This window comes from Rhinoraja longicauda, chromosome 11, assembly GCF_053455715.1.
Source record: "Rhinoraja longicauda isolate Sanriku21f chromosome 11, sRhiLon1.1, whole genome shotgun sequence".
Taxonomy (NCBI): domain Eukaryota; kingdom Metazoa; phylum Chordata; class Chondrichthyes; order Rajiformes; family Arhynchobatidae; genus Rhinoraja; species Rhinoraja longicauda.
Genome location: NC_135963.1, coordinates 33,494,887 through 33,521,281, shown reverse-complemented (window position 1 = coordinate 33,521,281; position 26,395 = coordinate 33,494,887). Strand labels below are relative to the sequence as shown.

The following is a 26,395-nucleotide window of genomic DNA, read 5'->3' as shown; positions in this document are numbered from 1 at the left end:
TAACTAATTTCTGGATTGGTTTGTATTATATGGGCATGTGGGAAATGCTTGTACTCCAAAACATAGATAGTGGCGACCTTTATTGGCACCATCTATGGGACAGGCTTGGCAGTCTTTGCAAGCTGTCACAAAATGCCAGCACACTTCTGTTACAATAGACAATAAACAATAGACAATGGGTGCAGGAGTAGGCCATTTGGCCCTTCGAGCCAGCACTACCATTCAATGCTGATCATTCAAGGCTGATCATTCTCAATCAGTACCCCGTTCCTGCCTTCTCCCCAGACTCCGCTATCCTTAAGAGTATCTTGTGAGGTTGTGCGTCACACAACCTGTCCAAGTCAGAATCAGAATCAGAATAACCTTTATTGTCATCAAAAAAACAAGTCTTTTGGACGAGATTTCGTTACCCACAGTCCAACAATAAGAGCAATAAAAATAAGTAATTACACACACAATCACAAACCAACACAAAACAAAAAAAAGAAACATCCATTACAGTGAGTCTCCTCCAGTCACCTCCTCACTGTGATGGAAGGCCAGAATGTCCTTTCTCTTCACTCACCCTGCAACCTCATAGCATCTTCCTCACAGTTCACACTGCCACCCAGTTTTGTATCATCTGCAAATTTGCTAATGGTATTTTTAATCCCTTCATCCAAGTCATGAATGTATATTGTAAATAGCTGCTGTCCCAGCACCGAGCCTTGCGGTGCCCCATTTATCCCCACTCTTTACTTTCTGTCTGCCAACCAATTTTCTATCCATGTCAGTACCCTACCCCCAATACCATGTGCTCTAATTTTGCCCACTAATCTCCTATGTGGGACCTTGTCAAAGGCTTTCTGAAAGTCAAGGTACACCACATCCACCGGCTCTCCCCTGTCAATTTTCCTAGTTACATCCTCAAAAAATTCCAGAAGATTAGCATGATTTCCCCTTCGTAAATCCATGCTGACTCGGAATGATCCTGTTACTGTAATCCAAATGCTCCGCAATTTCGTCTTTTATAATTGACTCCAGCATCTTCCCCACCTCTGATGTCATATAATAGGTCTATAATTTCCCGCTTTCTCTCTCCCTCCTTTCTTAAAAAGTGGGATAACATTAGCTACCCTCCAATCCACAGGAACTGATCCTGAATCTATAGAACATTGGAAAATGATCACCAATGCATCCACGATTTCTAGAGCCACCTCCTTAAGTACCCTGGGATGCAGACAATCAGGCCCTGGGGATTTATCAGCCTTCAGTCCCATCAGTCTACCCAACACCATTTCCTGCCTAATGTGAATTTCCTTCAGTTCCTCTGTCACCCTAGGATCTCTGGCCACGAGAACATCTGGGAGATTGCTTGTATCTTCCTTAGTGAAGACAGATCCAACATACCGGTTCAACTTGTCTGCCATTTCCTTGTTCCCCATAATAAATTCTCCTGCTTCTGTCTTCAAGGAACCCACATTTGCCTTGACTATTTTTTTCCTCTTCACATACCTAAAAAAGCTTTTACTATCCTCCTTTATATTATTGGCTAGCTTACCCTCGTACCTCATCTTTTCTCCCGGTATTGCCTTTTTAGTTATCTTCTGTTGCTCTTTAAGAGTCCCAATCCTCTGGCTTCCACTCTTCTTTGCTATGTTATTCTTCTTCTCTTTTATTTTTATGCTGTCCTTGACTTCCCTTGTCAGCCACAGGTGCCTCTTACTCCCCTTAGAATCTTTCCTCCTCTTTGGGATAAACTGATCCTGCAACTTCTGCATTATTCCCAGGAATACCTGCCATTGCTGTTCCACCGTCTTCCCTGCTAGGGCCTCCTTCCAGTCAAATCTGGCCAGCTCCTGCCTCATGCCTCTGTAATCCCCTTTGCTATACTGTAATACTGACACTTCTGATTTTCCCTTCTCCCTCTCAATTTGTAGAGTAAAACATCATATTATGATCACTGCATCCTAATGGCTCTTTTACCATGAGTTCCCTTATCAGATCAGGTTCATTACACAACACTAAATCCAGAATCGCCTTCTCCCTGGTAGGCTCCAGTACAAGCTGTTCTAAGAATCCATCATGGAGGCACTCCACAAACTCCCTTTCCTGGGGTCCAGTACCAACCTTATTTTCCCAGTCTATCTGCATGTTGAAATCTCCCATAACCACCGTAGTATTACAATTTTAGCTCTTGATTCAACTTGCACCCTATGTCGAGGCTACTGTTTGGGGGCCTGTAAATAACTCCCATTAGTGTCTTTTTACCCTTACAATTCCTCATTTCTATCCATATTGATTCTACATCTCCTGATTCTATGTCACCCCTTGCAAGGGAGTGAATATCATTCCTTACCAACAGAGCGACCCCACCCCCTCTGCCCACCTGTCTGTCTTTTCTATACGTTGTGTACCCCTGAATATTCAGTTCCCAGCCCTGGTCCTCTTGTAGCCATGTCTCTGTAATTCCCACAACATCATACTTGCCAATGTCTAACTGAGCCTCAAGCTCATCCACTTTATTTTTTATATTTTGCGCATTTAAATACAGCTTTCAGGGTGAGGCTGAGACTCCTCATCTGTGGTTGCTTAAAACAGAGAGAACTTTTGTAATAATTGAGCGTTTCTCATTTTCCATTGAAATGTTTTAATTCTTCATTTCTTCAAAGTTCACCTTTTTCAAGGCCATTGCTGATGCTGATTAGTCTTCAAGAATTAATTGAAACGTTAGCCTCGGCTTCTTGCAAATGTAAATACACAAAGCCACCTCTGCATTATATTCTGATCACAGGACCTCCTCGAGTTATGCCAGGGTTCCATAACCCGAACAATCTGCAAGTCGGAAATGAGGCAGTAAACATTGGTCCCACATGGCAGAAGGTGCCTGCAGCCCCACAGCAGATGGCAAAGGCATCCAGCTGATCTGCCAAATGCTCATTGCGATGCATGGGCTCTACGAACGTTGGGCATTCATAAGCTGATGAAGACTTGTATAGCAATGCATCTCTGAAATAAAAATCTTGCAACCACTTCTTTCCTCTGCAAAAATCCTCTGTCATTTTGATTTTTTATGAAGGAAATTCTTCTGCTATATTATTTGCTTTTATAATTGAGGGAAGAGGTCATGCATTTTTATACAACAAACCAATAGGTGCATCATTTCAGTTCAGAGAATGTGAATAAAGTTAGAACATAAAGTTGACAAAGAAAAGAGAAAATATTGCCATGTGACCTTTTTGTGTAATGGGAGAATTTTGTATATGTTAATTAAACAGGTCTTAATTGGTACTTAGAATTCAAAACAACACTTTGTAATTCAGGGAAAAGTCAATCAATGTTTTCTTAAAGGTCAAGGATGTGACATGTATACTGAAGCCACATCACAAATTACTGCTTTGGCTATGTGGTAAGAATATGACAGAAATGTGTATTATTTTTATCCACAATCCAATCCAATGATAAATCTCACTACAGTGATACTGTCTGGCCAAGTTCAACTAACACCTCTCCAACATACTTGGAAAGACTATAATAAAAGTGCCACTGATTAACTGCTGGATTTTTTTTCTCATCACTGCCTGCCAAACTTTCTGGAGTTATATTCCACGAGTGAAATTGTAAAGTGTGACTGCCTCCTCTAGCAGTTTCTCACATCACGTTTGTGGTGAGTCATAGGTCTAAATTTGCACTTTATTTTCCTTCTTCTAATATTTTACAACCTTGTTAACTTCAAACTTGATTTAATCAAGCCTTATAGATTTAAAATGAGCTCAAACCCAATTTGAATGTTGTTCTTCACAATGAGATTTAATTTGTTGCCTAGCTTTCCCCAAAATGATAACATTGTGCTGGATGTTTGTGAAGTTCAATGGTTCAATGGTTATTTTATTATCACGTGTACCAAAGTATAGTGACATTGTTTTTGTGCATACAGATCAGTAAGATTATTGCCTTATATAAATATAATCCCCGGTTAAGTATATAACGCATAGAAAAAGCCCACTGATTCGATATGCAAGAATCGCCAGGCAAGCAGATTAATAATGTAGATGTAGAAAGGGCTGAGAAAGGTGGTGGTGAGATCAAACTGAATCACATCTCCATATATGTAAACATTTATACATTGGTTTGCAAGTTTTATTAAAGATTTAGACTTTGAAATTCATAACATAATTTCTAACCTGATAGATAAAATTAGTGACAAATTACACAGAGGTGCTAATATCCTTTCAGAATGGCCATATAATTGGCAAATGAATTTCATCATTGAGTAATGGGAAATACTAAATGTGCAGAAAAAATAAGTTGACACATATTGCAGGGGTAGAAAAACAAAGGACGTTCATAGTACACAGGCACAAGTCACTATAAGTAGGTTAGTAAGGCTATAAAAAAGAAAGCCAAGTAATATGGTTTACTTCTGGAGAGATATAATTAAAATGTTGAGAAGCTACCATAAGTTCATATTAATTTTGGTTACATTTCCATGGAATCCTGTTCTGCTCAGCCTGTTTAGATTGATTTGGAGACACTGGAGAGGGGGCAAACAAGGATATGCAACAACACTGCTTTGCCATGTAAGCTTACACCGATAACTAAATGCAAACAGAGAAAACTGTGGGGTGACATGATAAGCAGCTTTAAAAGTATGGAAAATGCTGATGGACTCGACAAACTCGAATGCTTCCACTTCTAAAAAAAACTAATCTGGAACTATCTTGTGATAGACATCAGGACATCAAAAAGGGAAACTCTTTATCCAGAGAGTGGTGAGAATGTAGAACTTGGAGTGTGGTACAAAGGCATTTACGATGAAGGTAAACAACAGGTGGGGGGGGGGGGGGGGGGGTGAAGGGCGAGAGGAATTTTGTATCTTCTTGCTCATGTCCTCAGCAGCAATATTTATAAATCAAGCTTGAATTTTGTAAGACACTGTATGGCTTTATTGAGAGGATGATTATATTGAGGGTACTTCCACTGAATTTGTATCCAAGGCAGGATTGATGAGTATGGTCTATTGTTTGTAATAGATAGGCATTCACAAGCAGAGAAAGCTTTGATTCACCATCTATGCAGTAAGCATCATGTCATTCATTTCCTTTCAGATCCTATTGGTGCTATTCTTGTTCTTCAGGTTGTCATTTGGGTATTAAATACATTCCTTGTTTCTCATGGTGTTTCTAAGTTTATTACATTTTTGTTCACTGTTAAATTAAAATCACTAGTAGCGGGACCAGAAAAGGCTTCTTGAAACTGTCCGGCAAGTTGGGGCAGAGACGTCTGGATGGATAGGGAGTGTACTTTACCGATGGTGTGCCCAATTACTCTATGTTTAGAGAATTCGATTCTGGCGGGATTAGACAAGGTTAGCTCAGATTTATGGGAGAGAAATAGTATTTTTCAAGCCTACTGGAGTTTTTAGAGGATGTAACTCATAGATTAGTTAAGGAAGAACCAGTTGAAGTGGTGGGCTTGAATTTTCAGAAGTCCCACATAAGAAGTCAATCTGCCACATTAACGCAAATGTGATTGGTGGGGGTTGGGGAAGAGTAATATAGAACATGAAATGAAAACTGTCAAGGAAGAACTGCAGGAACTGCAGGAGTACTGTATAGAAGTTGGGGCAGTCACATTGCAGTTGTAAAATACATTGGTGAAGCCACATTTAGGGTATTGTGTTCAGTTTTGGGCACCATGTTAAAGGAAATATGTTGTCAAGCTGGAAAGGGTATAGAGAAGATTTACGAGGATGTTGCCAGGACTCAAGGGTCTGAGTTAAATGGAGGTTGAGCAGGCTGGGACTCTATTCCTTGTAGTGCAGGTGATCTTATAGAAGTGGCCAAAATTGTGAGAGGAATGGATTGGGTAAATGCAAAGAGTCTCTTGCCCAGAGTAGGGGAATTGAGAACTGGAGGACAAAAGTTTAAAGTGAGGGAGGAAAGATTTAAGAGGAACCCGAGGGATACCATTTTATAAACAAAAGGTGGTGGGAATACGAAATGAGCTGCCAGAGGTGGTAGTTGAGGGAGGTACTATTGCAACATTTAAGAAACATTTAGACATATACATGGATAGGACAGGTTTAGAGGGACATGGGCCAAACGCAGGCAGGTGGCATTAGTGTAGATGGGACATGTTGGTTGGTGTGGGCAATTTGGGCCAATGGGCCTGTTTCCACACTGTATAACTATATGACTTTAGGAAGCCAGAGATCTCCATGCCTCCTCCTTCGAAGACCAGGACTAAGCTGCTGGGTTAAGCCCAAAATTGCCAGCGTCATTGCGCTCTGATGGCGAGGGACAGTCTGCCCTGGACATTTTTATGATTGTAAATGAAATATATCATGTGAGGTCACCCTACTGCGATGGTCAGTGTAGTCACTGCTGAACCTGGCGTCATCATCGACACCAGTCTAGTTAGTATTTTAAGTTATTGCACTGAAATTCACCAAAAGCAAACATGCAGGTTTAACATGCAGTTAATAAGGTACATTTATGTTGACCTTTACTGCAAGAAATTTTCAGTATGGAATGTCTTACTGCAAGAATCCTATGCCTTTGTGATACTACACCTAAAGTATGGTGTGCAGTTTTAGTCTCATTGCCTAGGAGAGGATGTATGTTCCATAGAAGGAGTGAAATGAAGGTTTACCATTCCTGTGATCATAAAACTGATGTATTATGCGAGATTATGCCAATTAGCTCCTTATTCATTGGAGTTTAAAAGAAAGAGGGACAATCTTCTTGAAATGTATTCTGGCAGTGCAAGCTAGGCCGAATGCATGAGGATGTTTTCCCTGATTGTGTGTCTAGAACAAGGGTTCACAGTTTCATAATTGTGATAACGCATTTAGGATTGAGATAAGGAGGATTGCTTTTCTTTGGAGGAGGTGAAACTGGAATTCTCCACCGCATCAATCAGTAGAGGCAAATTTACTGAATATATTTAAAAATGAGCCAAGCAGATTTCCAGCCATGAGCAAAGTATTGATTGAGAATGATCAGCCATGATCATATTGAATGGCGGTGCTGGCATGAAGGGCCGAATGGCCTCCTCCTGCATCTATTGTCTATTGTCTAAAGTATGGGGAAAGAGCAGGAATATGATATTGAGACAGAGGATTAGTAATAATTGTACTGAATGGTGTAACAGGCTAGAAAGGCCACATATTTTATTCCTGGTTTCTACTTTGCTCTATTTCTATGATAGAAAAGTTGACTAGACACAAGTGGAGCATGGACTAGTTGGGCTGAATGACCTATTTCTGTGATGTAAATTTTGTGTTATGCCCTGATATTCAACATAATATATCATTGATTAAGTACATTATTTAGCATGACATTTCTAGTTACAGTAGCACAGAAATAGCCATGCTCCACATGGTACTCAGTCATCTCTGTCTGTATAAATTAAATGAAATTTACACGGAACCACACTAAACAATTTAAATAAATAATGTAACCACGTAATGAAGGCTCAGTACATCATTAATAAAAGCAAATCGATGTGCTGAATGTAGATTTAATAATATTAATACTGTCTTTAATGCATCATTTTCCATTAATACTGCCCGTTTCTTGCCCAAGAACCAGAGGACATAGGTTTAAGATGAGGGGGGAAAAGATTCAATAGGAACCTGAGGGGTAGTTTTTTCACACAAAGGGTGGTATGTGTATGGAACAAGCTGCTGGAGGAGGTAGTTGAGGTAGGTACTATTACAATGTTTAAGAGACATTTAGACAGGTACATCGATAGGACAGGTTTAGAGCGATATGGGCCAAATGCAGGCAGGTGGAACTAGTGTAGATGGGACATGTTGACTGGTGTGGGCAAGTCGGCTAAAGGGCCTGTTTCCACGCTGTACAACTATGGCTGCCTCTGTACGCAGTACACAGAACAAAGTGGATGGGCTAATAGCGCAATTAGAAATTGGAAGATACGACGTTATGAGCATCGCGGAGACATGGCTAAAAGTGGATCGCAACTGGGAGCTGAATATCCAAGGTTACACATCCTATCAAAAAGAGAGGCAGGTGGGGAGAGGGGGTAGGGTAGCTCTGCTGGTAAGGAATTAAATTCAGTCCTCAGCAAGGGGTGACATTGGATCAGAAAATGTAGAAACCTAGTGGGTAGAGTTAAGGCAATGTTAGGGGGGATTTCAATATGCAGATTGACTGGGAAAATCAGGTTAGTACTGGATCCCAAGAGCAGGAATTTGTAGAGCGCCAACATGATGATTTCGTAGAGCAGCTTGTAGTCGAGCCGACTAGGAAAATACAATTCTGAATTTGAGATTGTGAGATCATGAAAGCCCATGGTATTAGAGAGAAGATACAAACATGGATAGCAGGTTGGCTGAATGGCAGAAGGCAAAAGTGGGAATAAAGGGGGATTTTTCTGGTTGGCTGCCAGTGACTAGCTGTGTTCCACAAAGATCGGTGCTGGGGCCGTTACTCTACACACTGTATATCGATGATTTGGATGAAGGAATTGAAGACTTTGTGGCCAAGTTTGCAGATGATATGGAGAAAGGTGGAAGGGCAGGTAGTGTAGAGAAAGTGGGAACACTACAGAAGGACTTGGACAGGTTGTGTGAGCGGCAAAGAAGTGGCAGACAGAATACAGTGTAGCAAAGGGTGGTCCTGCATTTTGGTAGTAGGAATGAAGGCAAAGACTATTTTCTAAATGGAGAGACGATACAGAAATCGGAAGTGCAAAGGGACTTGAGAGTGCTGGTGCAGGATTCCCAAAAGGTTAATTTGCAAGTTGAATTGGTAGTAAGGAAGACCAATGCAATGTTAGCATTTATTTCAAGAGGACTAGAATACAAAAACAGGGATGTAATGCTGAGGCTTTATTAGGCACTGGTCAGACCACAATTGGAGCATTGTGAACTGTTTTGTGAGAATGGTGGCCGATTAGGAGAAGGGGAGGTGCAACGAGACCTGGGTGTCGTGGTACACCAGTCATTGAAAGTAGGCATGCAGGTGCAGCAGGCAGTGAAGAAAGCGAATGGTATGTTGGCATTCATAGCGAGGGGATTTGAGTATAGGAGCAGGGAGGTTCTGCTGCAGCTGCTGCTACAGGGCATTGGTAAGACCACACCTGGAGTATTGCGTACAGTTTTGGTCTCCTAATCTGAGGAAAGACATTCTTGCCATAGAGGGAGTACAGAGAAGGTTCACCAGATTGATTCCTGGGATGGCAGGACTTTCATATGAAGAAAGACTGGATAGACTCGGCTTGTACTCGCTGGAAAGGTGCAGGAGTAGGCCATTCGGCCCTTCGAGCCTGCACCGCCATTCAATATGATCATGGCTGATCATCCAACTCAGTTTCCCGTACCTGCCTTCTCTCCATACCCCCTGATCCCTTTAGCCACAAGGGCCACATCTAACTCCCTCTTAAATATAGCCAATGAACTGGCCTCAACTACCTTCTGTGGCAGAGAATTCCACAGATTCACCCCTCTCTGTGTGAAAAAAAACGTTCTCATCTCGGTCCTAAAAGACTTCCCCCCTTATCCTTAAACTGTGACCCCTTGTTCTGGACTTCCCCAACATCGGGAACAATCTTCCTGCATCTAGCCTGTCCAACCCCTTAAGAATTTTGTAAGTTTCTATAAGATCCCCCCTCAATCTTCTAAATTCCAGCGAGTACAAGCCGAGTCTATCCAGTCTTTCTTCATATGAAAGTCCTGCCATCCCAGGAATCAATCTGGTGAACCTTCTCTGTACTCCCTCTATGGCAAGAATGTCTTTCCTCAGATTAGGAGACCAAAACTGTACGCAATACTCCAGGTGTGGTCTCATTGACCTTAGGTTTCATTGACCTTAGATAGACACAAAAAGCTGGAGTAACTCAGTGGTACAGGCAGCATCTCTGGAGAGAAGGAATGGGTGACATTTCGGGTCGAGACCCTTTTTCAAACTTTAAATGCCTCAGATAATCAGAAGCAATTAAAAACTGTTCAAAGTGACTTAAAAAATTAATAGCTATAAAATAGCTTTATTTAATAGAATAGTTTCAAAAATAATAACAAATACAAAAATATATGTTTACCTAAAATACATTAGACTACAGTAAACTAATAAGATAAATATTAGGGAAAATGAGAAAAAATGAACAAAAACTATTCAAAAGCTATCAACGATGTGCAGGAAGGAACTGCAGATGCTCGTTGATTCCAGAGATAGACACAAAGTGCTGCAGTAACTCAGGGGGTCAGGCAGCATCTCTCGAGAAAAAGGATGGGTGATGTTTAGGGTTGGAACTGAAGAAGGGCTCCAAACCCGAAATGTCACCCATCCTTTTTCTCCAGAGATGCTGCCTGACCCCCTAAGTTACTCCAGCACTTTGTGTCTATCTTCTATTCAAAAGCTATTCAGATAATCAAGGTTGCTGCTTGTTGGCAATGGTGATGGCATAAAACGTAGAAGGCAGATGCCTCTAGACCTCAGTATGTGTCCAGTGGAGGGGCAGTCCCAGCACTAGCACCTGACCTCCAGTACACATCTAACCTTCAGTACATTTTAATTATCAGTCTACATTGGACCCATTTTCAAGCTTCATACAGGGGTCACAAATGATCTGACTGATAAAACCCCACTTTACGCAAATCCACCCATACATTTTTAAAGCATTTTTCATACTAGTAATAATAGCAATAAAATGTTTCAAGGAATTCATTAACGGCTAGATAGTCTATATTCCATTAGTTTAACTATGAATAGCATTAGGTTGAAATGAAACAATTATATCAGGTATATGTAGAGCAATATAAAATGAGTTGGTGTAGAAAATGGACCATTCTGATTTACAGACAAATCAGTTAGAGATATCTGTTCTCAAAATCTCTGTAAAGCGTCTTTGAGTATATGAAAAGCGCTATATAAATAAAATGTATTATTATTATTATTATTATATCTCTCAGGAACAGAATCTTTACATGATCTGGAACTGCATGTATATCAATTTATTTTGCCTGTCTGAGGTTTGCTTAAATTGGAAACTATAATTTGCTCATTTATTCAAGATTTGGGGTTTTCTAACTGAACATCTAAATTGTTTACACTCACAGTGAATATGGGCAGCCCAACAAGATGGTCCAACCCATATTATTGCTGAAACCACTTGTCACAACCTGCCATTAAGTGTCTCTGCTCATTATTTTTGCTCTCTGCTTCCTGCTTGCTATCCAGTTTCAGGTTAAGGCAACATTGGGACCTTGATGCCCTTTGCCCTCACCACACAGTTCTCAGCTTGTACTTCCAGCAAGGTGACACAGAAGACATCATTGAAACTGTGGATACAAAGAGATGTATAAGAAATGTATGTGCCATGGGGAGGGTGGGGGAGGGGGGGGGGGGGGATTGTTCCAGGATATCATACCCAAACAAGCAATAAATATTTATTGCTTCCCTTGGAAGACCCCAGTTTCTGAGTGGAACTTAAACTGTTCATTTCGCTGGAAGGACCCATCTGTGCGACAGATTTCCAGATTGTATAAATCCATGAGTTTGTGCCTGCATCAATCAAGAAATTTAGCAATCCCACTTTAGGACACTGTGGAGAAAGAGCATCTAAAACAACTACAATCAGAATTTTAAAAAAAGTTTTTTGGGGTGTTTATTGCTGTTATAAGTTAAGTATATTTTAGGAAGATGTGGTTTCAAAACAGTCAACTAGTTCGGTGTAAATAGAACTAGATTCTGTGATCCAAATCCAACATTGATTCAAAAGGCTGCGCTCCAGGTACCTTAATAAATACAGTAGAAAAACACAGAATCAAGTTATTTAGGAATAGAATTAAGCTAGTGAAATAAGATAATCCCAAGGTCGATGATCCAGAAATGAGACGAGCATTTACGAGGGAGGCAAAAGTACCCAACAACGTGCAAGTTCATTTCTCAACCTTACGCCATTTACATTTCATATCTTCCTAGGTCAGGTTTAAAAATGGAAACCTAACAGCGCTGGATAAATACAGACTGTAGAAACATTCTAAATTGGAATAAAGGACATCCAAATCAAAGTCTATAACAACTACTATTAAGAAAACAGAGCTGGAGATGAGACATTGCGAATTATCTAAATTGTTGTTGCAGTTATGGTGATTCTCACTCTGTTGATTGATATTAGGTGCCTGTTTATATTTACTGTAATTTCCTGGTGCCTCTGGCACTAACTGCATGAATAGAGAGGTGGATAAATAAAGTAATGTGGTATCTACTAAATAAAGTACATCCCTTGTGCTCAATGCCTCTGGCAAACAAAAGTTAAGATGCATTTCATTCAGTAATGTGATATGATTCCATTATATACAGATCTGGTTTGGTTAATAATCAGTGTTTTTCATGTGTGCTGGATAGTTCAAGAATGAGGCAATTTAGATACATATATGAGACTCCATGATCAAAGTAGTATATTCCAATCTAATTTTCATTGTGCGACTATATTGCAAAAAGTTTAAAGGGTTGTCCAACATTCTGAAACAAAAAAATAGCTTAACAGGATTGTGTAGGATAAATTGCCATGGGCAGTCATTATAAATAATTATCTTTATGTGTATTGTGACAGCACCCCCTCAATGTATGCTGCTTTGATCCCTAAAAGAGAGGTAGGAAGGGAGAGAAATTGGGGCGCTTCCCTGCTTGGCACAAACAGAAAACCACCAGAGCCACTGTGTGGTCAAGACTGAGTTGTCGGGAAGAAACGCAAGACACCTAGTGCCCCTACTGAGGCTAAGACTGTGGCTAGGGCAAGCCTGAGATGCCAGAACCTCTTCCTGCCCAGAGGCAACGAACTCGCACACAAAGGCAAAGACTGGCCACCGGGATAATCCGGAGATCGCAGCGTCACCTCTTTAAACCCAAACTTGAGCCACCAGGAAGAAACCTAAGACTGCCAGCGCTTCCTCTTGAAGGCATGGGTGAACTGCAGGAAGGGGGCCGAGATTGCCAGCATCATCGCACATGTCCCTATGGTGAGGGACAGTGCCCTCATGCGGTTCTGGACTTTCTTAGCACTGTAAATAAAACATATCACATGAGTTCACCCTTCCGCGGGTGCCAGTGTGGTCACTGCTGAAGCCGGCGTTGTCCCAGTGCTGCAACGTTTTCCAGCTTAACAACATCTTTCCTACAGCAGGGTGACCAAAACTGAACACAATACTCCAAATGCGGCCTCACCAACGTCTGCTTCTACTGTAACATAACATTCCAACTTCTATACTCAACATCTATACTGATGAATGCCAACATACCAAAAGCGTTCTTGAGCACCTGATCTACCTGTGATGTCACATTCAAGGAATTATGCACCTGCATCCTAGATCCCTTTGAAACTCAAGGCAAATACAAATTCCTCTCTGTTTAAGCTCTACACTATGTGATCCTGTCAATATAATGGAACTGGAAATCTCTCACTAATGCTGTCCTATTAATTTTTACAGCTATCCGCAATCTTCTTACACATCTGTTCCTTTAATTCACGCTGATTGGTGGTGGTGTTGGGGGGGGGGGGAGGGGGGGTTGCTTTGTTACAGTTCCAGCAAAGTGATCATTCCCATCCAACTTTTATGTTCTAATCATATATTGTCACTGGACACAAAGTACTGGAATAACTCAGCGTGTCAGGCAGCATCTCTAGAGAACATGGATAGATGTTGTTTTGGGTCAGGATCCATCAGACTGATTGCGGGGTTTTGATAGGCAGATGGTTGGACAAAGGCCTGAGATGGAAAGAGAGAAGGTGTGAGACAAAAGGATTGAAGAGTTGCGAATTGTGAAGCTAGAGGAAGCAATCCAGGCCTAAGTTCATTCGCCTTTCCCGTGAAGCCTCTAGCTTTAAACCATCAGTCTTTCCTTTCTCTCTACCAGGCATTTGCCTGTCCTGCCTGCTAATCTTGTTCTCTGTGAATACAATATTTGCACCAAACCTCGCATCTACCTTATATCTGCTCTGGGACTCTTCCCCCTACCAATCTAGTTTAAACCCTCTCGACTAGCACTAGGAAATCTCCCTCCCAGGATATTGGTTCCCCTCCAGTTCAGGTGCAACCTGTCCCATTTGTTTTGGTCACTTCTGTTGAAGAAGAAATTCCAATGATTGAAAAATCTGAATGCCTGCCCCCTGCACCAGCTCCTCAGCCACACATTTATCTGACCTGAGCTTCTATTCCTGCTCTCACTGGCGCATGGCATTGGGAACAATCCGAAGATTACAACCTTTGATATCTAGCCTTTTAACCTCTCTCCTAACTCCCTGTATTCCTCCGCAGGACTTCATAGAAACATAGAAACATAGAAAATAGATGCAGGAGGAGGCCATTAGGCACTTCGAGCCAGCACCGCCATTCATTGTGATCATGGCTGATCATCTACAATCAGTAACCTGTTCCTGCCTACTCCCCATATCCCTTGATTCCACTAACCCCTAGAGCTCTATCCAACTCTCTTTTAAATTCATCCAGTGAATTGGCCTCCACTGCCTTCTGTGGCAGAGAATTCCACAAATTCCCAGCTCTCTGGGTGAAAAAGTTACTTCTCACCTCAGTTTTAAATGGCCTCCCCTTTATTCTTAGACTGTGTCCCCTGGTTCTGGACTCCCCCAACATTGGGAACATTTTTCCTGCATCTAGCTTGTCTAGTCCTTTTGTAATTTTATACGTCTCTATAAGATCCCCTCTCATCCTTCTAAATTTCAGTGAATACAAGCCTAGTCAATTCAATCTTTCCCCATATGACAGTCCCTCCATCCGAAGGATTAACCTCGTGAACCTACTCTGCACTGCCTCAATAGCAAGGACGTCCTTCCTCAAATTAGGAGACCAAAACTGCACACAATACTCCGGATGTGGTCTCACCAGGACCCTATACAACTGCAGAAGGACTTCTTTGCTCCTGTACTCAAATCCTCTTGTTATGATAGCCAATATGCCATTAGCTTTCTTCACTGCCTGCTGTACCTGCATACTTACTTTCAGTGACTGGTGTACAAGGACACCAAGGTCTTGTTGCACTTCCCCTTTACCTAATCTGACACCATTGAGATAATAATCTGCCTCTTTATTTTTGCTGCCAAAGTGGATAACCTCACATTTATCTACATTATACTGCATCTGCCATGCATCTACCCACTCACTCAACCTGTCCAAGTCATCCTGCAACCTCCTAACATCCTCTTCGCAGTTCAGACTGCCACCCAGCTTTGTGCCATCTGCAAACTTGCTAGAGTTACTTCTAATTCCATCAGCCAAATCATTAATATATATGGTAAATAATTGCGGCCCCAGCACCGAGCCTTGCGACACTCCACTCTCCACTGCCTGCCATTCTTGAAAGGACCCATTTATTCCTATTCTTTGCTTCCTGTCTGCCAACCAATTCTCTATCCATGTCAACACCCTACCCACAATGCCATGTGTTCTAATTTTGCTCACCAACCTCCCGTGCAGGGCCTTATCAAAGGCTTTCTGAAAGTCTAGATACACAACATCCACTGGCTCTCCTCCATCCATTTTACTTGTCACATCCTCAAAAAATTCCAGAAGATTAGTCAAGCAGGATTTCCCCTTCATAAATCCATGCTGACTTGGACCAATCATTTTATCACTATCCAAATGCACCGCTATTTATTACCTCTTTAATAATTGACTCCAGCATCTTCCCAACCACCGATGTCAGGCTAACTGGTCTATAATTCCCCGTTTTCTCTCTCGCTCCTTTCTTGAAAAGTGTGATAACATTAGCTTCCCTCCAATCCACAGGAACTGATCTGAATATATTGAACATTGGGAAATCATCACCAATGCATCCATGATTTCTTGAGCCATCTCCTTGAATACCCTGGGATGCAGACCATCAGGCCCAGGGGATTTATCAGCCTTTAGTTCCATCAGTCTACTATTTCTCGCCTAATGCAAATTTCTTTCAGTTCCTCTGTCTCCCTTGATCCTCTGTCCACTAGAACATCTGGGAGATTGTTTGTGTCTTCCTCAGTGAAGACAGGTCCGAATTACCTGTACAACTCTTCCGCCATTTCCTTGTTACCTATAATAATTTCACCCTTTTCTGCCTTCAATGGACCCACATTTGTCTTTACTAATCTTTTTCTCTTAACAAACCTAAAGAAGCTTTTACTGTCCTTCTTTCTATTCTTGGCCAGCTTCGCTTTGTACCTCATCTTTTCAGCCCCTATTGCCCTTTTTGCTATCTTCTGTTTTTCTTTGAAAGTTGCCCACTCCTCTGGCTTCCTGCTACTCTTTGCTATCTTATACAACTTATCTTTTAGTTTTATTCCATCCCTAACTTCCCTTGTCAGCCACAGTTGCCTCTTACACCCCTTAGAATCTTTCTTCCTCTTTGGAATGAAATGATCCTGCATCTTCTAGATTATGCCCAGAAATTCCTGCCATTGCTGTTCCACCATCATTCCTGCTAGGATCCCTTTCCATTCAACCTTGGCCAGCTCCTCTCTCATGCCTTCATAGTCCCCTTTGTTCAACTGCAACACTGAAATTCCTGGTTTAACCTTCTCCCTCTCAAATTGCAGATTAAAACTAATCATATTATGGTCATTACCTCCAAGCGTTTCCTTTACCTTGAGTTCCCTTATTAAATCTGGTTCATTGGACAACACTAAATCCAAATTGCCTTCTCATACGTCGCGCATTCATATATAGTACTTTTATTCCTTTGCTCATCTCAGCTTCCTTATCGATTCCTATTACACTTGGCCATTCTCTCCTATTGCTTCGTGAGCTTTCTGCCCCATTAATTCCGGGGAGTTTCTTAATTATTCCTATACTCTCTTTCCCTTTAACTCCATCCTTATCTATCCCATTTGAACCCCCCCCACTATTTAGTTTAAAACCACCCGTGCAGCAGTGGCAAATCTGCCTGCCAGATTGCTGGTCCCCCTCCTGTTGAGGTGCAACCTTTGTTCTCCCTATGTTGTTGGTCCTGATGTCCACAACTACCTCTACGCGCCCACCCTCCCCATTGATGATGTTCCACAGCCACTCCGAGACATCTCAGACCCTGGCACCAGGGAGGCAACACACCATCCTGGAGTCCTGTTTGTGGCCACAGAATCTCTTCTGTCCTGAAGAAATGCAAATGATTGGTTAAAGCTAAGTTATTGAGAAATTATCTCGTGCCCTTAAATGTTATATTACTGCATATTAAATTTGTAATTTTCTTGTTCTTTAGCGTGTGTGAAATGGCACTATTAAAAAGCAATAATCCATGCATCCTCCACTAGCAGCCAACTCTTGTCAATTTGTATCAAAGACTAAATGATTTAGGTTGCAGCAGCAATAAAATAACAGAAAGGAGTGGCATGAAACTTGGCTAACAAGCTCAGTTTGTTCGAGAAAATACAAGGATATTGAAAATGAAGAGAAATGGTTGTGTAGAACAATTATTAACCAGAATTAGTTTAAATTATCTCATGAATTTACCTCAAAAACTGTGGACAGAATACAGTTTGAGGTGAAGCATGTAGATTACGGCAAAAAATCATACTTGTTTGCATGTCGAATGCCTTCTTAACCACCTATTCAATTGTATTCTATTTTCACGGAGCTATGAACTTGCATCACTGAGCTCTCTTCCATTTACTCTATATGTCCTGTTAGTATTTGATGCCTCACAAAGCACTTATTCACACTTGTCTGGATTGGACACCAGACTTTCATGGTCGGGACAAGATTCTTGCACTTGCAACAACTGCGACATGAAAATGGCCTCGAACTGTCGACACTGTATACTGTATAAGAGTACTACTACACATTTGAACTGTATCTGAGATGCTTACCCAATATGTATCTAAGTGCTTATGTGTCGTGATACTTGTACTAAACTGTATACAAAAATGAATTTAATTGTACCTCGGTACATGTGACAAATAAAGTACCATACCATACCATAAATTGGTCAGGATCTAATGACAAACTGCACTGCATTGCCTGATTAGTGTCCACAGTTCAGCTGTTTAATGTATATTATATTGTATAATGTATATGGGCGGCACGGTAGCGCAGCGGTAGAGTTGCTGCTTTACAGCGAATGCAGCGCCGGAGACTCAGGTTCGATCCTGACTACGGGTGCTGCACTGTAAGGAGTTTGTACGTTCTCCCCGTGACCTGCGTGGGTTTTCTCCGAGATCTTCGGTTTCCTCCCACACTCCAAAGACGTACAGGTATGTAGGTTAATTGACTGGGTAAATGTAAAAATTGTCCCTAGTGGGTGTAGGATAGTGTTAATGTACGGGGATCGCTGGGCGGCACGGACTTGGAGGGCCGAAAAGGCCTGTTTCCGGCTGTATATATATGATATGATATGATATGATATGAAACAAACAACTATTTTTGATCCGGTAGCACTTTCTCTGTTCATTTGTACTTCAACCAGTCTAGTGCACTGCATTGAGTATTCACAATTCAGTCGACTCTACTTTGGAGAAACCAAATGCAAATTGGGTCATCAATTGTGCATATATTTGGTTGCCTGCCATTTCTGGTTGCTTACCATTTTAATTCACCATCCCACTACCTCCCTGATCTCCTTCCACTCCATGACCTCCATCAGTGTTACCAGAGATGCAAGCTTGAGATGCAACAGCTCATCGTCCCAAAGGCCACATCACAATCTCCAGGATAAATATTGAATTCTCCAACTTTAGGTATCTCACTCTTTCTTTATGCCTGCATCAAAATTGGCTGCTACTGTATGTCATTATTTTGGTTCAGTTTTCATTATTCTATTTGTCTGACCTGCTCGCCCATCCCACAGCATGGCTACCACCTACACTATTCATACAAAAAAGCATGTTGTGCTTGCTACTCTTTCATTAACATAACATGTTTGTTCAATACGAAAATAACTGCAGATGCTGGTACAAATCGAAGGTATTTATTCACAAAATGCTGGAGTAACTCAGCAGGTCAGGCAGCATCTCGGGAGACTGAAGAAGGGTCTCGACCCGAAACGTCGCCCATTCCTTCTCTCCCGAGATGCTGCCTGACCTGCTGAGTTACTCCAGCATTTTGTGAATAAATAACATGTTTGTTCTCACCCTGTTCTACCAAATAATCAGCCACCTTTTCAGCTACTTTCCCTCTAACGTCCTCACCCCACCTATTTTTCCCAGTTTTTACAAAGAGTCTTGAAAATGAAACATGAAAAACAGTTTCTAATTCAGATGCTGCTCAACTGGCTGTTTGCAGCATTTGTTGTCTTTTTTCATTTTAATTCACGGCAGCAAATCCTCTATTCAGTGTAAATTCTTGGCTGCGCAGGTAAGATTAGACTGAAGCTGAAAATAACTGACGTGTAGCATTATACAGAAAGGATTTACAGTATCAGGGCTATGGGAAACTAACTTGGCTGTCCATTGATAGCACTGATAATATTTGCTTTTGATAATATGTACCCTTTGATTTTTCATGTTTTTTCTATTTCAGATTGGCCTGAAGGCAGATGTGGAAATGACCAAGGAAGGAAAATGTAGTTTGGCAGAGTGCTTGCTTTCTTAATGCCTTAAAATTAGCTTCCAGTACAGCCTGAAACATTTACAGATGTAACATTCTAGATGCATAAATCATGCTTTCCCTGGAAAATACATATTTGAAAGCTTTAAATGCAAGTGGATTCTCACATCCTATGCAAAAATGGTTATCTTAATACATAATTATAAATACGTTGTATAACATGTTCTCTCAACATGAGTTGTAACATTTAACTTAAATACAGGCTAAAAATACTTGTTAATTATAACAGTAGTTATAATTATCTATCATTTTCAGTATATGAGCTAAATATCACAAACCTAATTATGTTATTTTCTACTTTTAATTCCTTCTGAAGATTTTTCATTCTGTATCTCTGCTCTCATTCTGTCTCATATGTTTACTTCTTGCAGACTCTGAATCTTTCCTCTTTCCTGTCATCTGTGTTGAAGTCAGAGAATGATCGGATGTGACTCTCCCTCTCTAGATTGCTTCCAACACTCTGTGGGCACATTTTGTATATTGCATTGATCTGACATCAGTAATTCCCAGATTGTCAGAACTTCTGAATTGCCTTTGTAGTACAGTATGCAGGGCAAGGAGCTCAATCTGAGCATGATTTAGACAATCCAGTATCTGTCAACAACAAGTGCCCTGTAAGCATCAGACCTTTTCCCAAGGTTTGTCTCGTCTCACCCACTGCAACAATGTCATCTGACTTACTCGAAATGACTTCACCAGAGCAACCATTGCTTTTCACTTAGTCTGCGGATCTTTGGAATGGCAGTCGTCACCCTGTACTTCCAATGAACTCATTGTCTCATTCTGTTTAGAATGATCAGAAGCTACCCCACCAAAATGCAAATCATTTCCATGGCTCTGAAAATGCGAAATCACTCTTTAAACGATACCCTGAACTTAAGACAGTTCAAAATGGACTATCTTTCATTCTTTTCACTCTATTTCTATGACCTGGTTTGTACTTTGCAAGGTGAATATGTCTTTTAACCTTTAGTGCCCTTCGCAGATACTTCAGTAATTTTCAACTCCTACCCAAGTATCTCATTACCATTATAATACAATATTGACTTGTTGCCTTGCAGTGGAGGAAACATTTCTTTCATCTAGGCCAGTGCATCTGCAAGCATGAATCTTGGGTATTGTCACTCTTCAATGCTGCAATTCTTTTGAACACATTATCTGTAACTCATTGTGAACTCGATTCATTTCATGTCTATAATTGGTGGTGCACTCTTTTGCCCATAACCATAATAAGTAACTATCCCTACCAGCAACCCGATCGTTTATCTCACCCACAATTTGGGCAGCCATTTTTAAATGGCCGCCCAATGCCATTTGCACTCTGTGTTTGAGCTACTTCCAATACACATTTTCATCCGTAACAGTCTGGCAGGTGCCACTATTCATATGCAAACTTATTAAATGGCATTGAATGCAGTATTGCTGTCTTCCAGGTGTGAAAAATCTCTGTTCCTCAGATTTACCTCCACGTAATCAGACACCACATGTGACTGGTACCTTAGAGCCTCGTGTTTTGCACTGAGTGAAACTACATTACATGTTTAAATACCATCTCCATATTGGCAGTTACTCTGCTAACCGTTATGTCTAGTCAGTCAAACGGTTTGATTGAATATGTCCATTTGCCAGCCTTCACACCAAATGATCCTGTAACACCATATCTTGTAAAGAGGGCTGGAATTTACACCTCTTTATTGGTATTTTTTGGTATTATCTTGATTGCTCCAAACATTTATTTTGGTCCTTTTTGGACAGGCCAAAATTATAGATCTCAAAAATCGCAGAGCACTGGGTTAACCTTCCTTCAGGATTCTCATAACGTCTGTATGTGACCCTTCAATAAAATCATGGATGAACTTTCCCTTCAAGCCACTTTCCTGCACTAATATATCATTTAAGTACCCGCCCGACCTCCTTGCGCTTGCCTGCCATGAGGTGGAACAGCGGGCGCATGATCCGTGCCGCAGACGGCACAAATTGGTGGTAAAAGGCCACCATCCCAACTCACTCCTGGAGGCCCCTCACGGTGGTCGGGCGTGGAAATTGGCGCACCGCGTGTACCTTGTCCGGGAGCGGCAGTGCCCCGTGTGGAGTCACGTGATGGTCCAGGATATTGATGTTGATGGCCAGCCCATGATCGCTGAGACGCTGGCATAGCTGGCGGAGATGGGCAGCATGCTCCTGTCTCGAGCGGCTTGCCACCAAAATGTCATCGAGGTAAACGAAAACAAAGTCCAGGCCACGGCACACGCAGTCCATAAGCCGCTGAAAGGCTTGCACCGCGTTCTTCAGTCCGAACGGCATACGGAGGAATTCGAACAGGCCAAATGGCATCACGATGGCCATTTTGGGGACGTCGTCTGGGTGGACGGGAATCTGATTGTAGCCACGCACCAGATCGACCTTGGAAAACACCGTGGCCCCTCCCGAGCGAGACAGAGCTTGTCCGATGGAAGATGCTGTGCCCGGGCGTGCAGGGGCGGGCCAGTGGTGGGAATGTGATGCTCCACCCCGTGCTTCGGGCCGGAGGAGTGGAACTGGAGGTCGAGGATTTCGGGGAAGTCGGCCAGAATGCGCGAGAATGTAGCGTCCACGGACGATAGGGGCCCATCAGGCAGCACGACCGGGTCACCCACGTGGAGGGAAACAGGCTGCAAAGTGACGGAGCGCACCAAACGCTGCCGCTTGACTCCATGAGCAGGGAATGTACCCGTAGAAAGTCCGCACCCAGCAACGGCTGGGACACATCCGCAATGATGAATGGCCAGAAGAAGTGGCCATCGCCGAAGTTGAGGGAGAGCGTGCACATTCCATACGAGCGGATTGGAGTCCCGTTTGCCGCGGCGAGGAGGGGGCCGCGTTTACCATAGTGGATGCCATCATTTGAAGGGGGAAGAACGCTCATCTCAGCCCCTGTGTCCACAAGGAAACGAGCCCCGGTGCGACGATTCCACGCAAAAACGCGATTAATCTGGCCGGTCGCCGAAGCAATCACTGACAGCCAGCCCCTGCGTTTCCCGGGAACAAGCAGGGCTGCCGGCATTGACGGGCTGAAGGTCCCCAGCGGTGGTGAAAGTAGCACCAGCCCCCTCTGCTGGAGTCTGTGGAAATGGGCGGCTGTGCGGTTTGATCCGACCGCCAGCGACCTCTGGTGGCCTGCGGAGTAATGGACGGCAGGCTGCGCGGGAAAGACGCGCTGGTGGCCTGGTGTGCCGTGGCAGCTGGATCCCGTGGCGAAGGACGTCTCGGAGCAGTGGAGACACGGTCGTCCGAGGCACCGACCTGTGGATCGTCGTCGGACATCGGAGGAACTTCCAGCGCGTCGAGGGCCAGCTGACGGGTCATCCAGAGTTCATCGGTGCGCTCGCCCACCGCCTGCATGTCGGTGAACGGGTCGTTGGTGAGCTGCTGGCGGAGATCCGACAGCAGCTGCTGCAGGTAAGCATGTTTAAATAAAAAGCAGGGCTTGTAGTCGCCCATAAGGGCCAGCATATCGCCCAGCAGTACCGATGGGCGGCGGTCACCCAGACCAGTCATGCTTAGGATTTGGGTCGCCCGCTCGGCTTCGCCGAGGCTGAACTTCTGCAGGAGAAAGGCCTTGAGGCCCTCATACTTATTACCTGCCGGGGGGAGCGGAGGAAGGTCTGACCCGTCGCGTAGTGGCCTGGTCGAGGGTCACTCCCCACAGTGCAAACTGCGCCTCGGCCTGGTCAAACCAGAAATCAGGGTTGTCGGTCCAAAGGGGAGGCAGCTTCAACGCCATGGCTTGGAGAGTGGCGCGGACGGCAGGGTCCAAGGGGTGTGATCCGGCAGGGTCCAGAGGCGGCTGACTGGCAGGGTCCAGAGGCGGCTGACCGGCAGGGTCCAGGGGTAGTTGACCAGCAGGGTCCAGGGGTAGTTGACCGGGTAGTGCATGTTGAGGAACGTTCGGGTCCATCGCGACTTGCGAGGAAACGTCGAGGGTCACCAGTGTAGTGGGTGTGTACGCGGTAGGAATAAAGCAAGACACCAGGTAGGTGTCGATGGCAGATGGGATAAAAACGAAATATTCAAAATGGTTTAAGAGGCACTGATTACCATGTTCCCAAGATAAACCATTCGTGCATGAAAATAAAGCCTGTTTTTAAAATCCTCAGAACAGCTGGTTTCGTTCTCCAGGGCTGGAGACCAATCCTGCTGTCTAAAATGATTAAAATGACAAGTCCTAAATGTGCAAGAACATTGCACCAGAACTGTAACCGTGATGTTAAATTTTCACAGTTGAAGCAAGGTTTTCATTTAATTAATATACCCTTAACTTTTACATTTAAGCATAAAACAATTCCAAAGATATTTATTCTACAGACACTGTTGGTGCACTGGTAAAACCATGGACTTATAGCATTTGTTGAAAGCCTCACCCATGCCTTTATATACCTCCACACATGATTATTCCCTGGCATTTTTGATCTTCGACCTAATGTTCGCCTTTGCAATCTTAAGGTCATCCAAAACTTGACTGCACAGATCCTACCACTTTCCAAGTCATCTTTATGTAACTCTCTTACATTTTAGGGAGACAAGGGACTGGGTTTTTTTCTGCGACCACTTTTGGCATTTAAGGTGTCAACTAATGCACAGAAATTTGCACCACAGCGATTAAGCAGCCTTCACTTATATGGCATTGTTAACATTGTATTGTGTCAAGGAGCTTCAAAGGACTATTTATTACAATAAAATTGATGCCAAGCTATCTAAGGAGATAGTAGGACAAATGACTTTGGTTGAAATGGGAAGTTTTGAAGAATATCTTGAAGGAAAGATATAGAAGCAGAGATTTAGGGACACATTTTTAAATTATGCATGCAAAATTAATCTTTAATTGATTTGAATTGTTTCTGAGTTGAACAGTGCAACGCGAAGTTGCCATAATCAACGCTCTCAAAATTGCACTGATGCAAAAACAATGGGTTTAATATAATTGTGCCTTCAGCTAATTCTGAGTTAAAAGGATTAAAACATGAAAGCAAAGGAAATAATTTTTTTAATTGCTACAAATCAGAATTAAATACAGAAAATTCAGTTCTGAACAATACATGGAAAATCCATAGCAGGCGAGTCTACATCTAAAATAAATTAATGATTTGGATGCACCAGCTCCACATTCCACTTTGAGATGAATGAGTTTCTATTTTTCAAGTGTCAATGTAAATGCTGATCCTCTGCAAGCTTCCACTATATTCTGTTTTCAGTAAAAACACTCACATACAAAGTTTGACTTCCAAAGCAAAATGTATATTTTAAAAGCAACTTACAATTGACTGTAATGCGAACTGTTCGCGTATCTGAAATTGACACATCATTGTTTGCGAGACATTCATAGAATCCAGCTTGGTTCCGAGTTATGCCATAAATCTCAAGGTATTCACCTTCACTGATAAAATCTTTTGCTGAAATATAAAAACAATGTTAAAAGATTAAAATACATTTGGCAATACAGTTCATAGCGTGAGTTAAATGCTTTGTGTGGTGTGTTTTGATAGTATCGTTAACATTTGCTCATGTCATGCATGTTATTGACCAAAGCTAGACTAGTGACCTTTTAAAAGGAAAAACAAGTGCTTTAATGTCACAGACAAGCTTGATATAAACATGATTCTGTAACTGTTCCTTGTATATATCTTTGAAACCTTGCACACAATGACTTTACCTCAACTATTTCTGCAATCGTTCAGTGACCCATCAGCAACCAGGATTTATTCCACCTTTAGAAATGTTTACATCACTTAAACTGAGATCAATGAAATGCACAGATAGCAAAACAGATTTTCTTTTCCCTGGAATGCTATCATTATCTGGTTTCCTGTAAACATACAGATAATAGAAATATATGTAAATATTTTCTTAAACCCCTGAATTAGTGTGCAAAATATAGCAAAGGGACAACTTTCTGGTTACTTTTTAAATGAATGCTTGAAATAAAACTCTGTAATTTAAAAATGTTCCAAGCTTCAATCAATAACTTCTGCAAACTTATTTATCCTTGCCACGGGTACAAGAAGACCAACTAATCGGATGGAGATGGTTCCAGCCCTTATTTAAGTGACAGACACTGATATTTTTACATTGATATCATGGCTACAAAAATTTAAATGCACAGTAAAACTGTTTTCCTTTTCCATTATAGATCAGAACTTTAGGGTGCACACATTAATATTCCTTGAGCAAGAGTCAACCTCTATGCCAGAAAATATTTACTTTTCATCTTCAGTTTCTAGCTTAAACCTGCAAAATATATGCTGGATACACTACGAGTCTTTTGCAGGAAAGTAAACAGGTAAATGATAAGGATGCTTCCACTAAGCCATACGATAACCACAATGGGAGATTAATATAAATGCTTAAAAATGAGTTAAAGCAGCAGATGGGGAAAACCGCACAGAAACTCGGCCTCAATGAAAATCAAAACACTGCAGATACTACCAATCTGAAATAAATATAGAACATATACAGAACACTGTGGCGCAGTTGTAGTTGCTACCTTAAAGAGCTTGCAGCGCCGGAGACCCGGGTTTGATCCCGACTACGGGTGCTGTCTGTACGGAGTTTGTACATTCTTCCTGTGACCGCGTGAGTTTTCTCACAGATCTTCAGTTTCCTCTCACACTCCAAAGACGTACAGGTATGCAGGTTAATTGGCTTGGTGTTTATGTAAATTGCCCCTTGTGTGTGTAGGATAATGTTAATGTGCTGGGATCGCTGGTCGGCGCTGACTCGGTGGGCCAAAGGGCCTGTTTCCACGCTGTATCTCTAATCTAAATTAAAATTTGTGGAAATATAGAACTCAGCAGATCAGGAAGCAACAGCATGAAGAGTTAA

General features: G+C 42.2%; 1 protein-coding gene across 1 annotated transcript in view; it reads right to left on the bottom strand.

The window, feature by feature from the left end:
• The window catches only part of negr1 (neuronal growth regulator 1), a 379,243-nt gene that overhangs the window by 104,419 nt on the left and 248,429 nt on the right, over positions 1-26,395 (bottom strand). Inside the window, exon 4 of the mRNA XM_078407348.1 lies at positions 24,832-24,966. Coding sequence (XP_078263474.1) covers positions 24,832-24,966 — 135 coding nt within the window. The remainder of the gene's footprint in view (positions 1-24,831; positions 24,967-26,395) is intronic.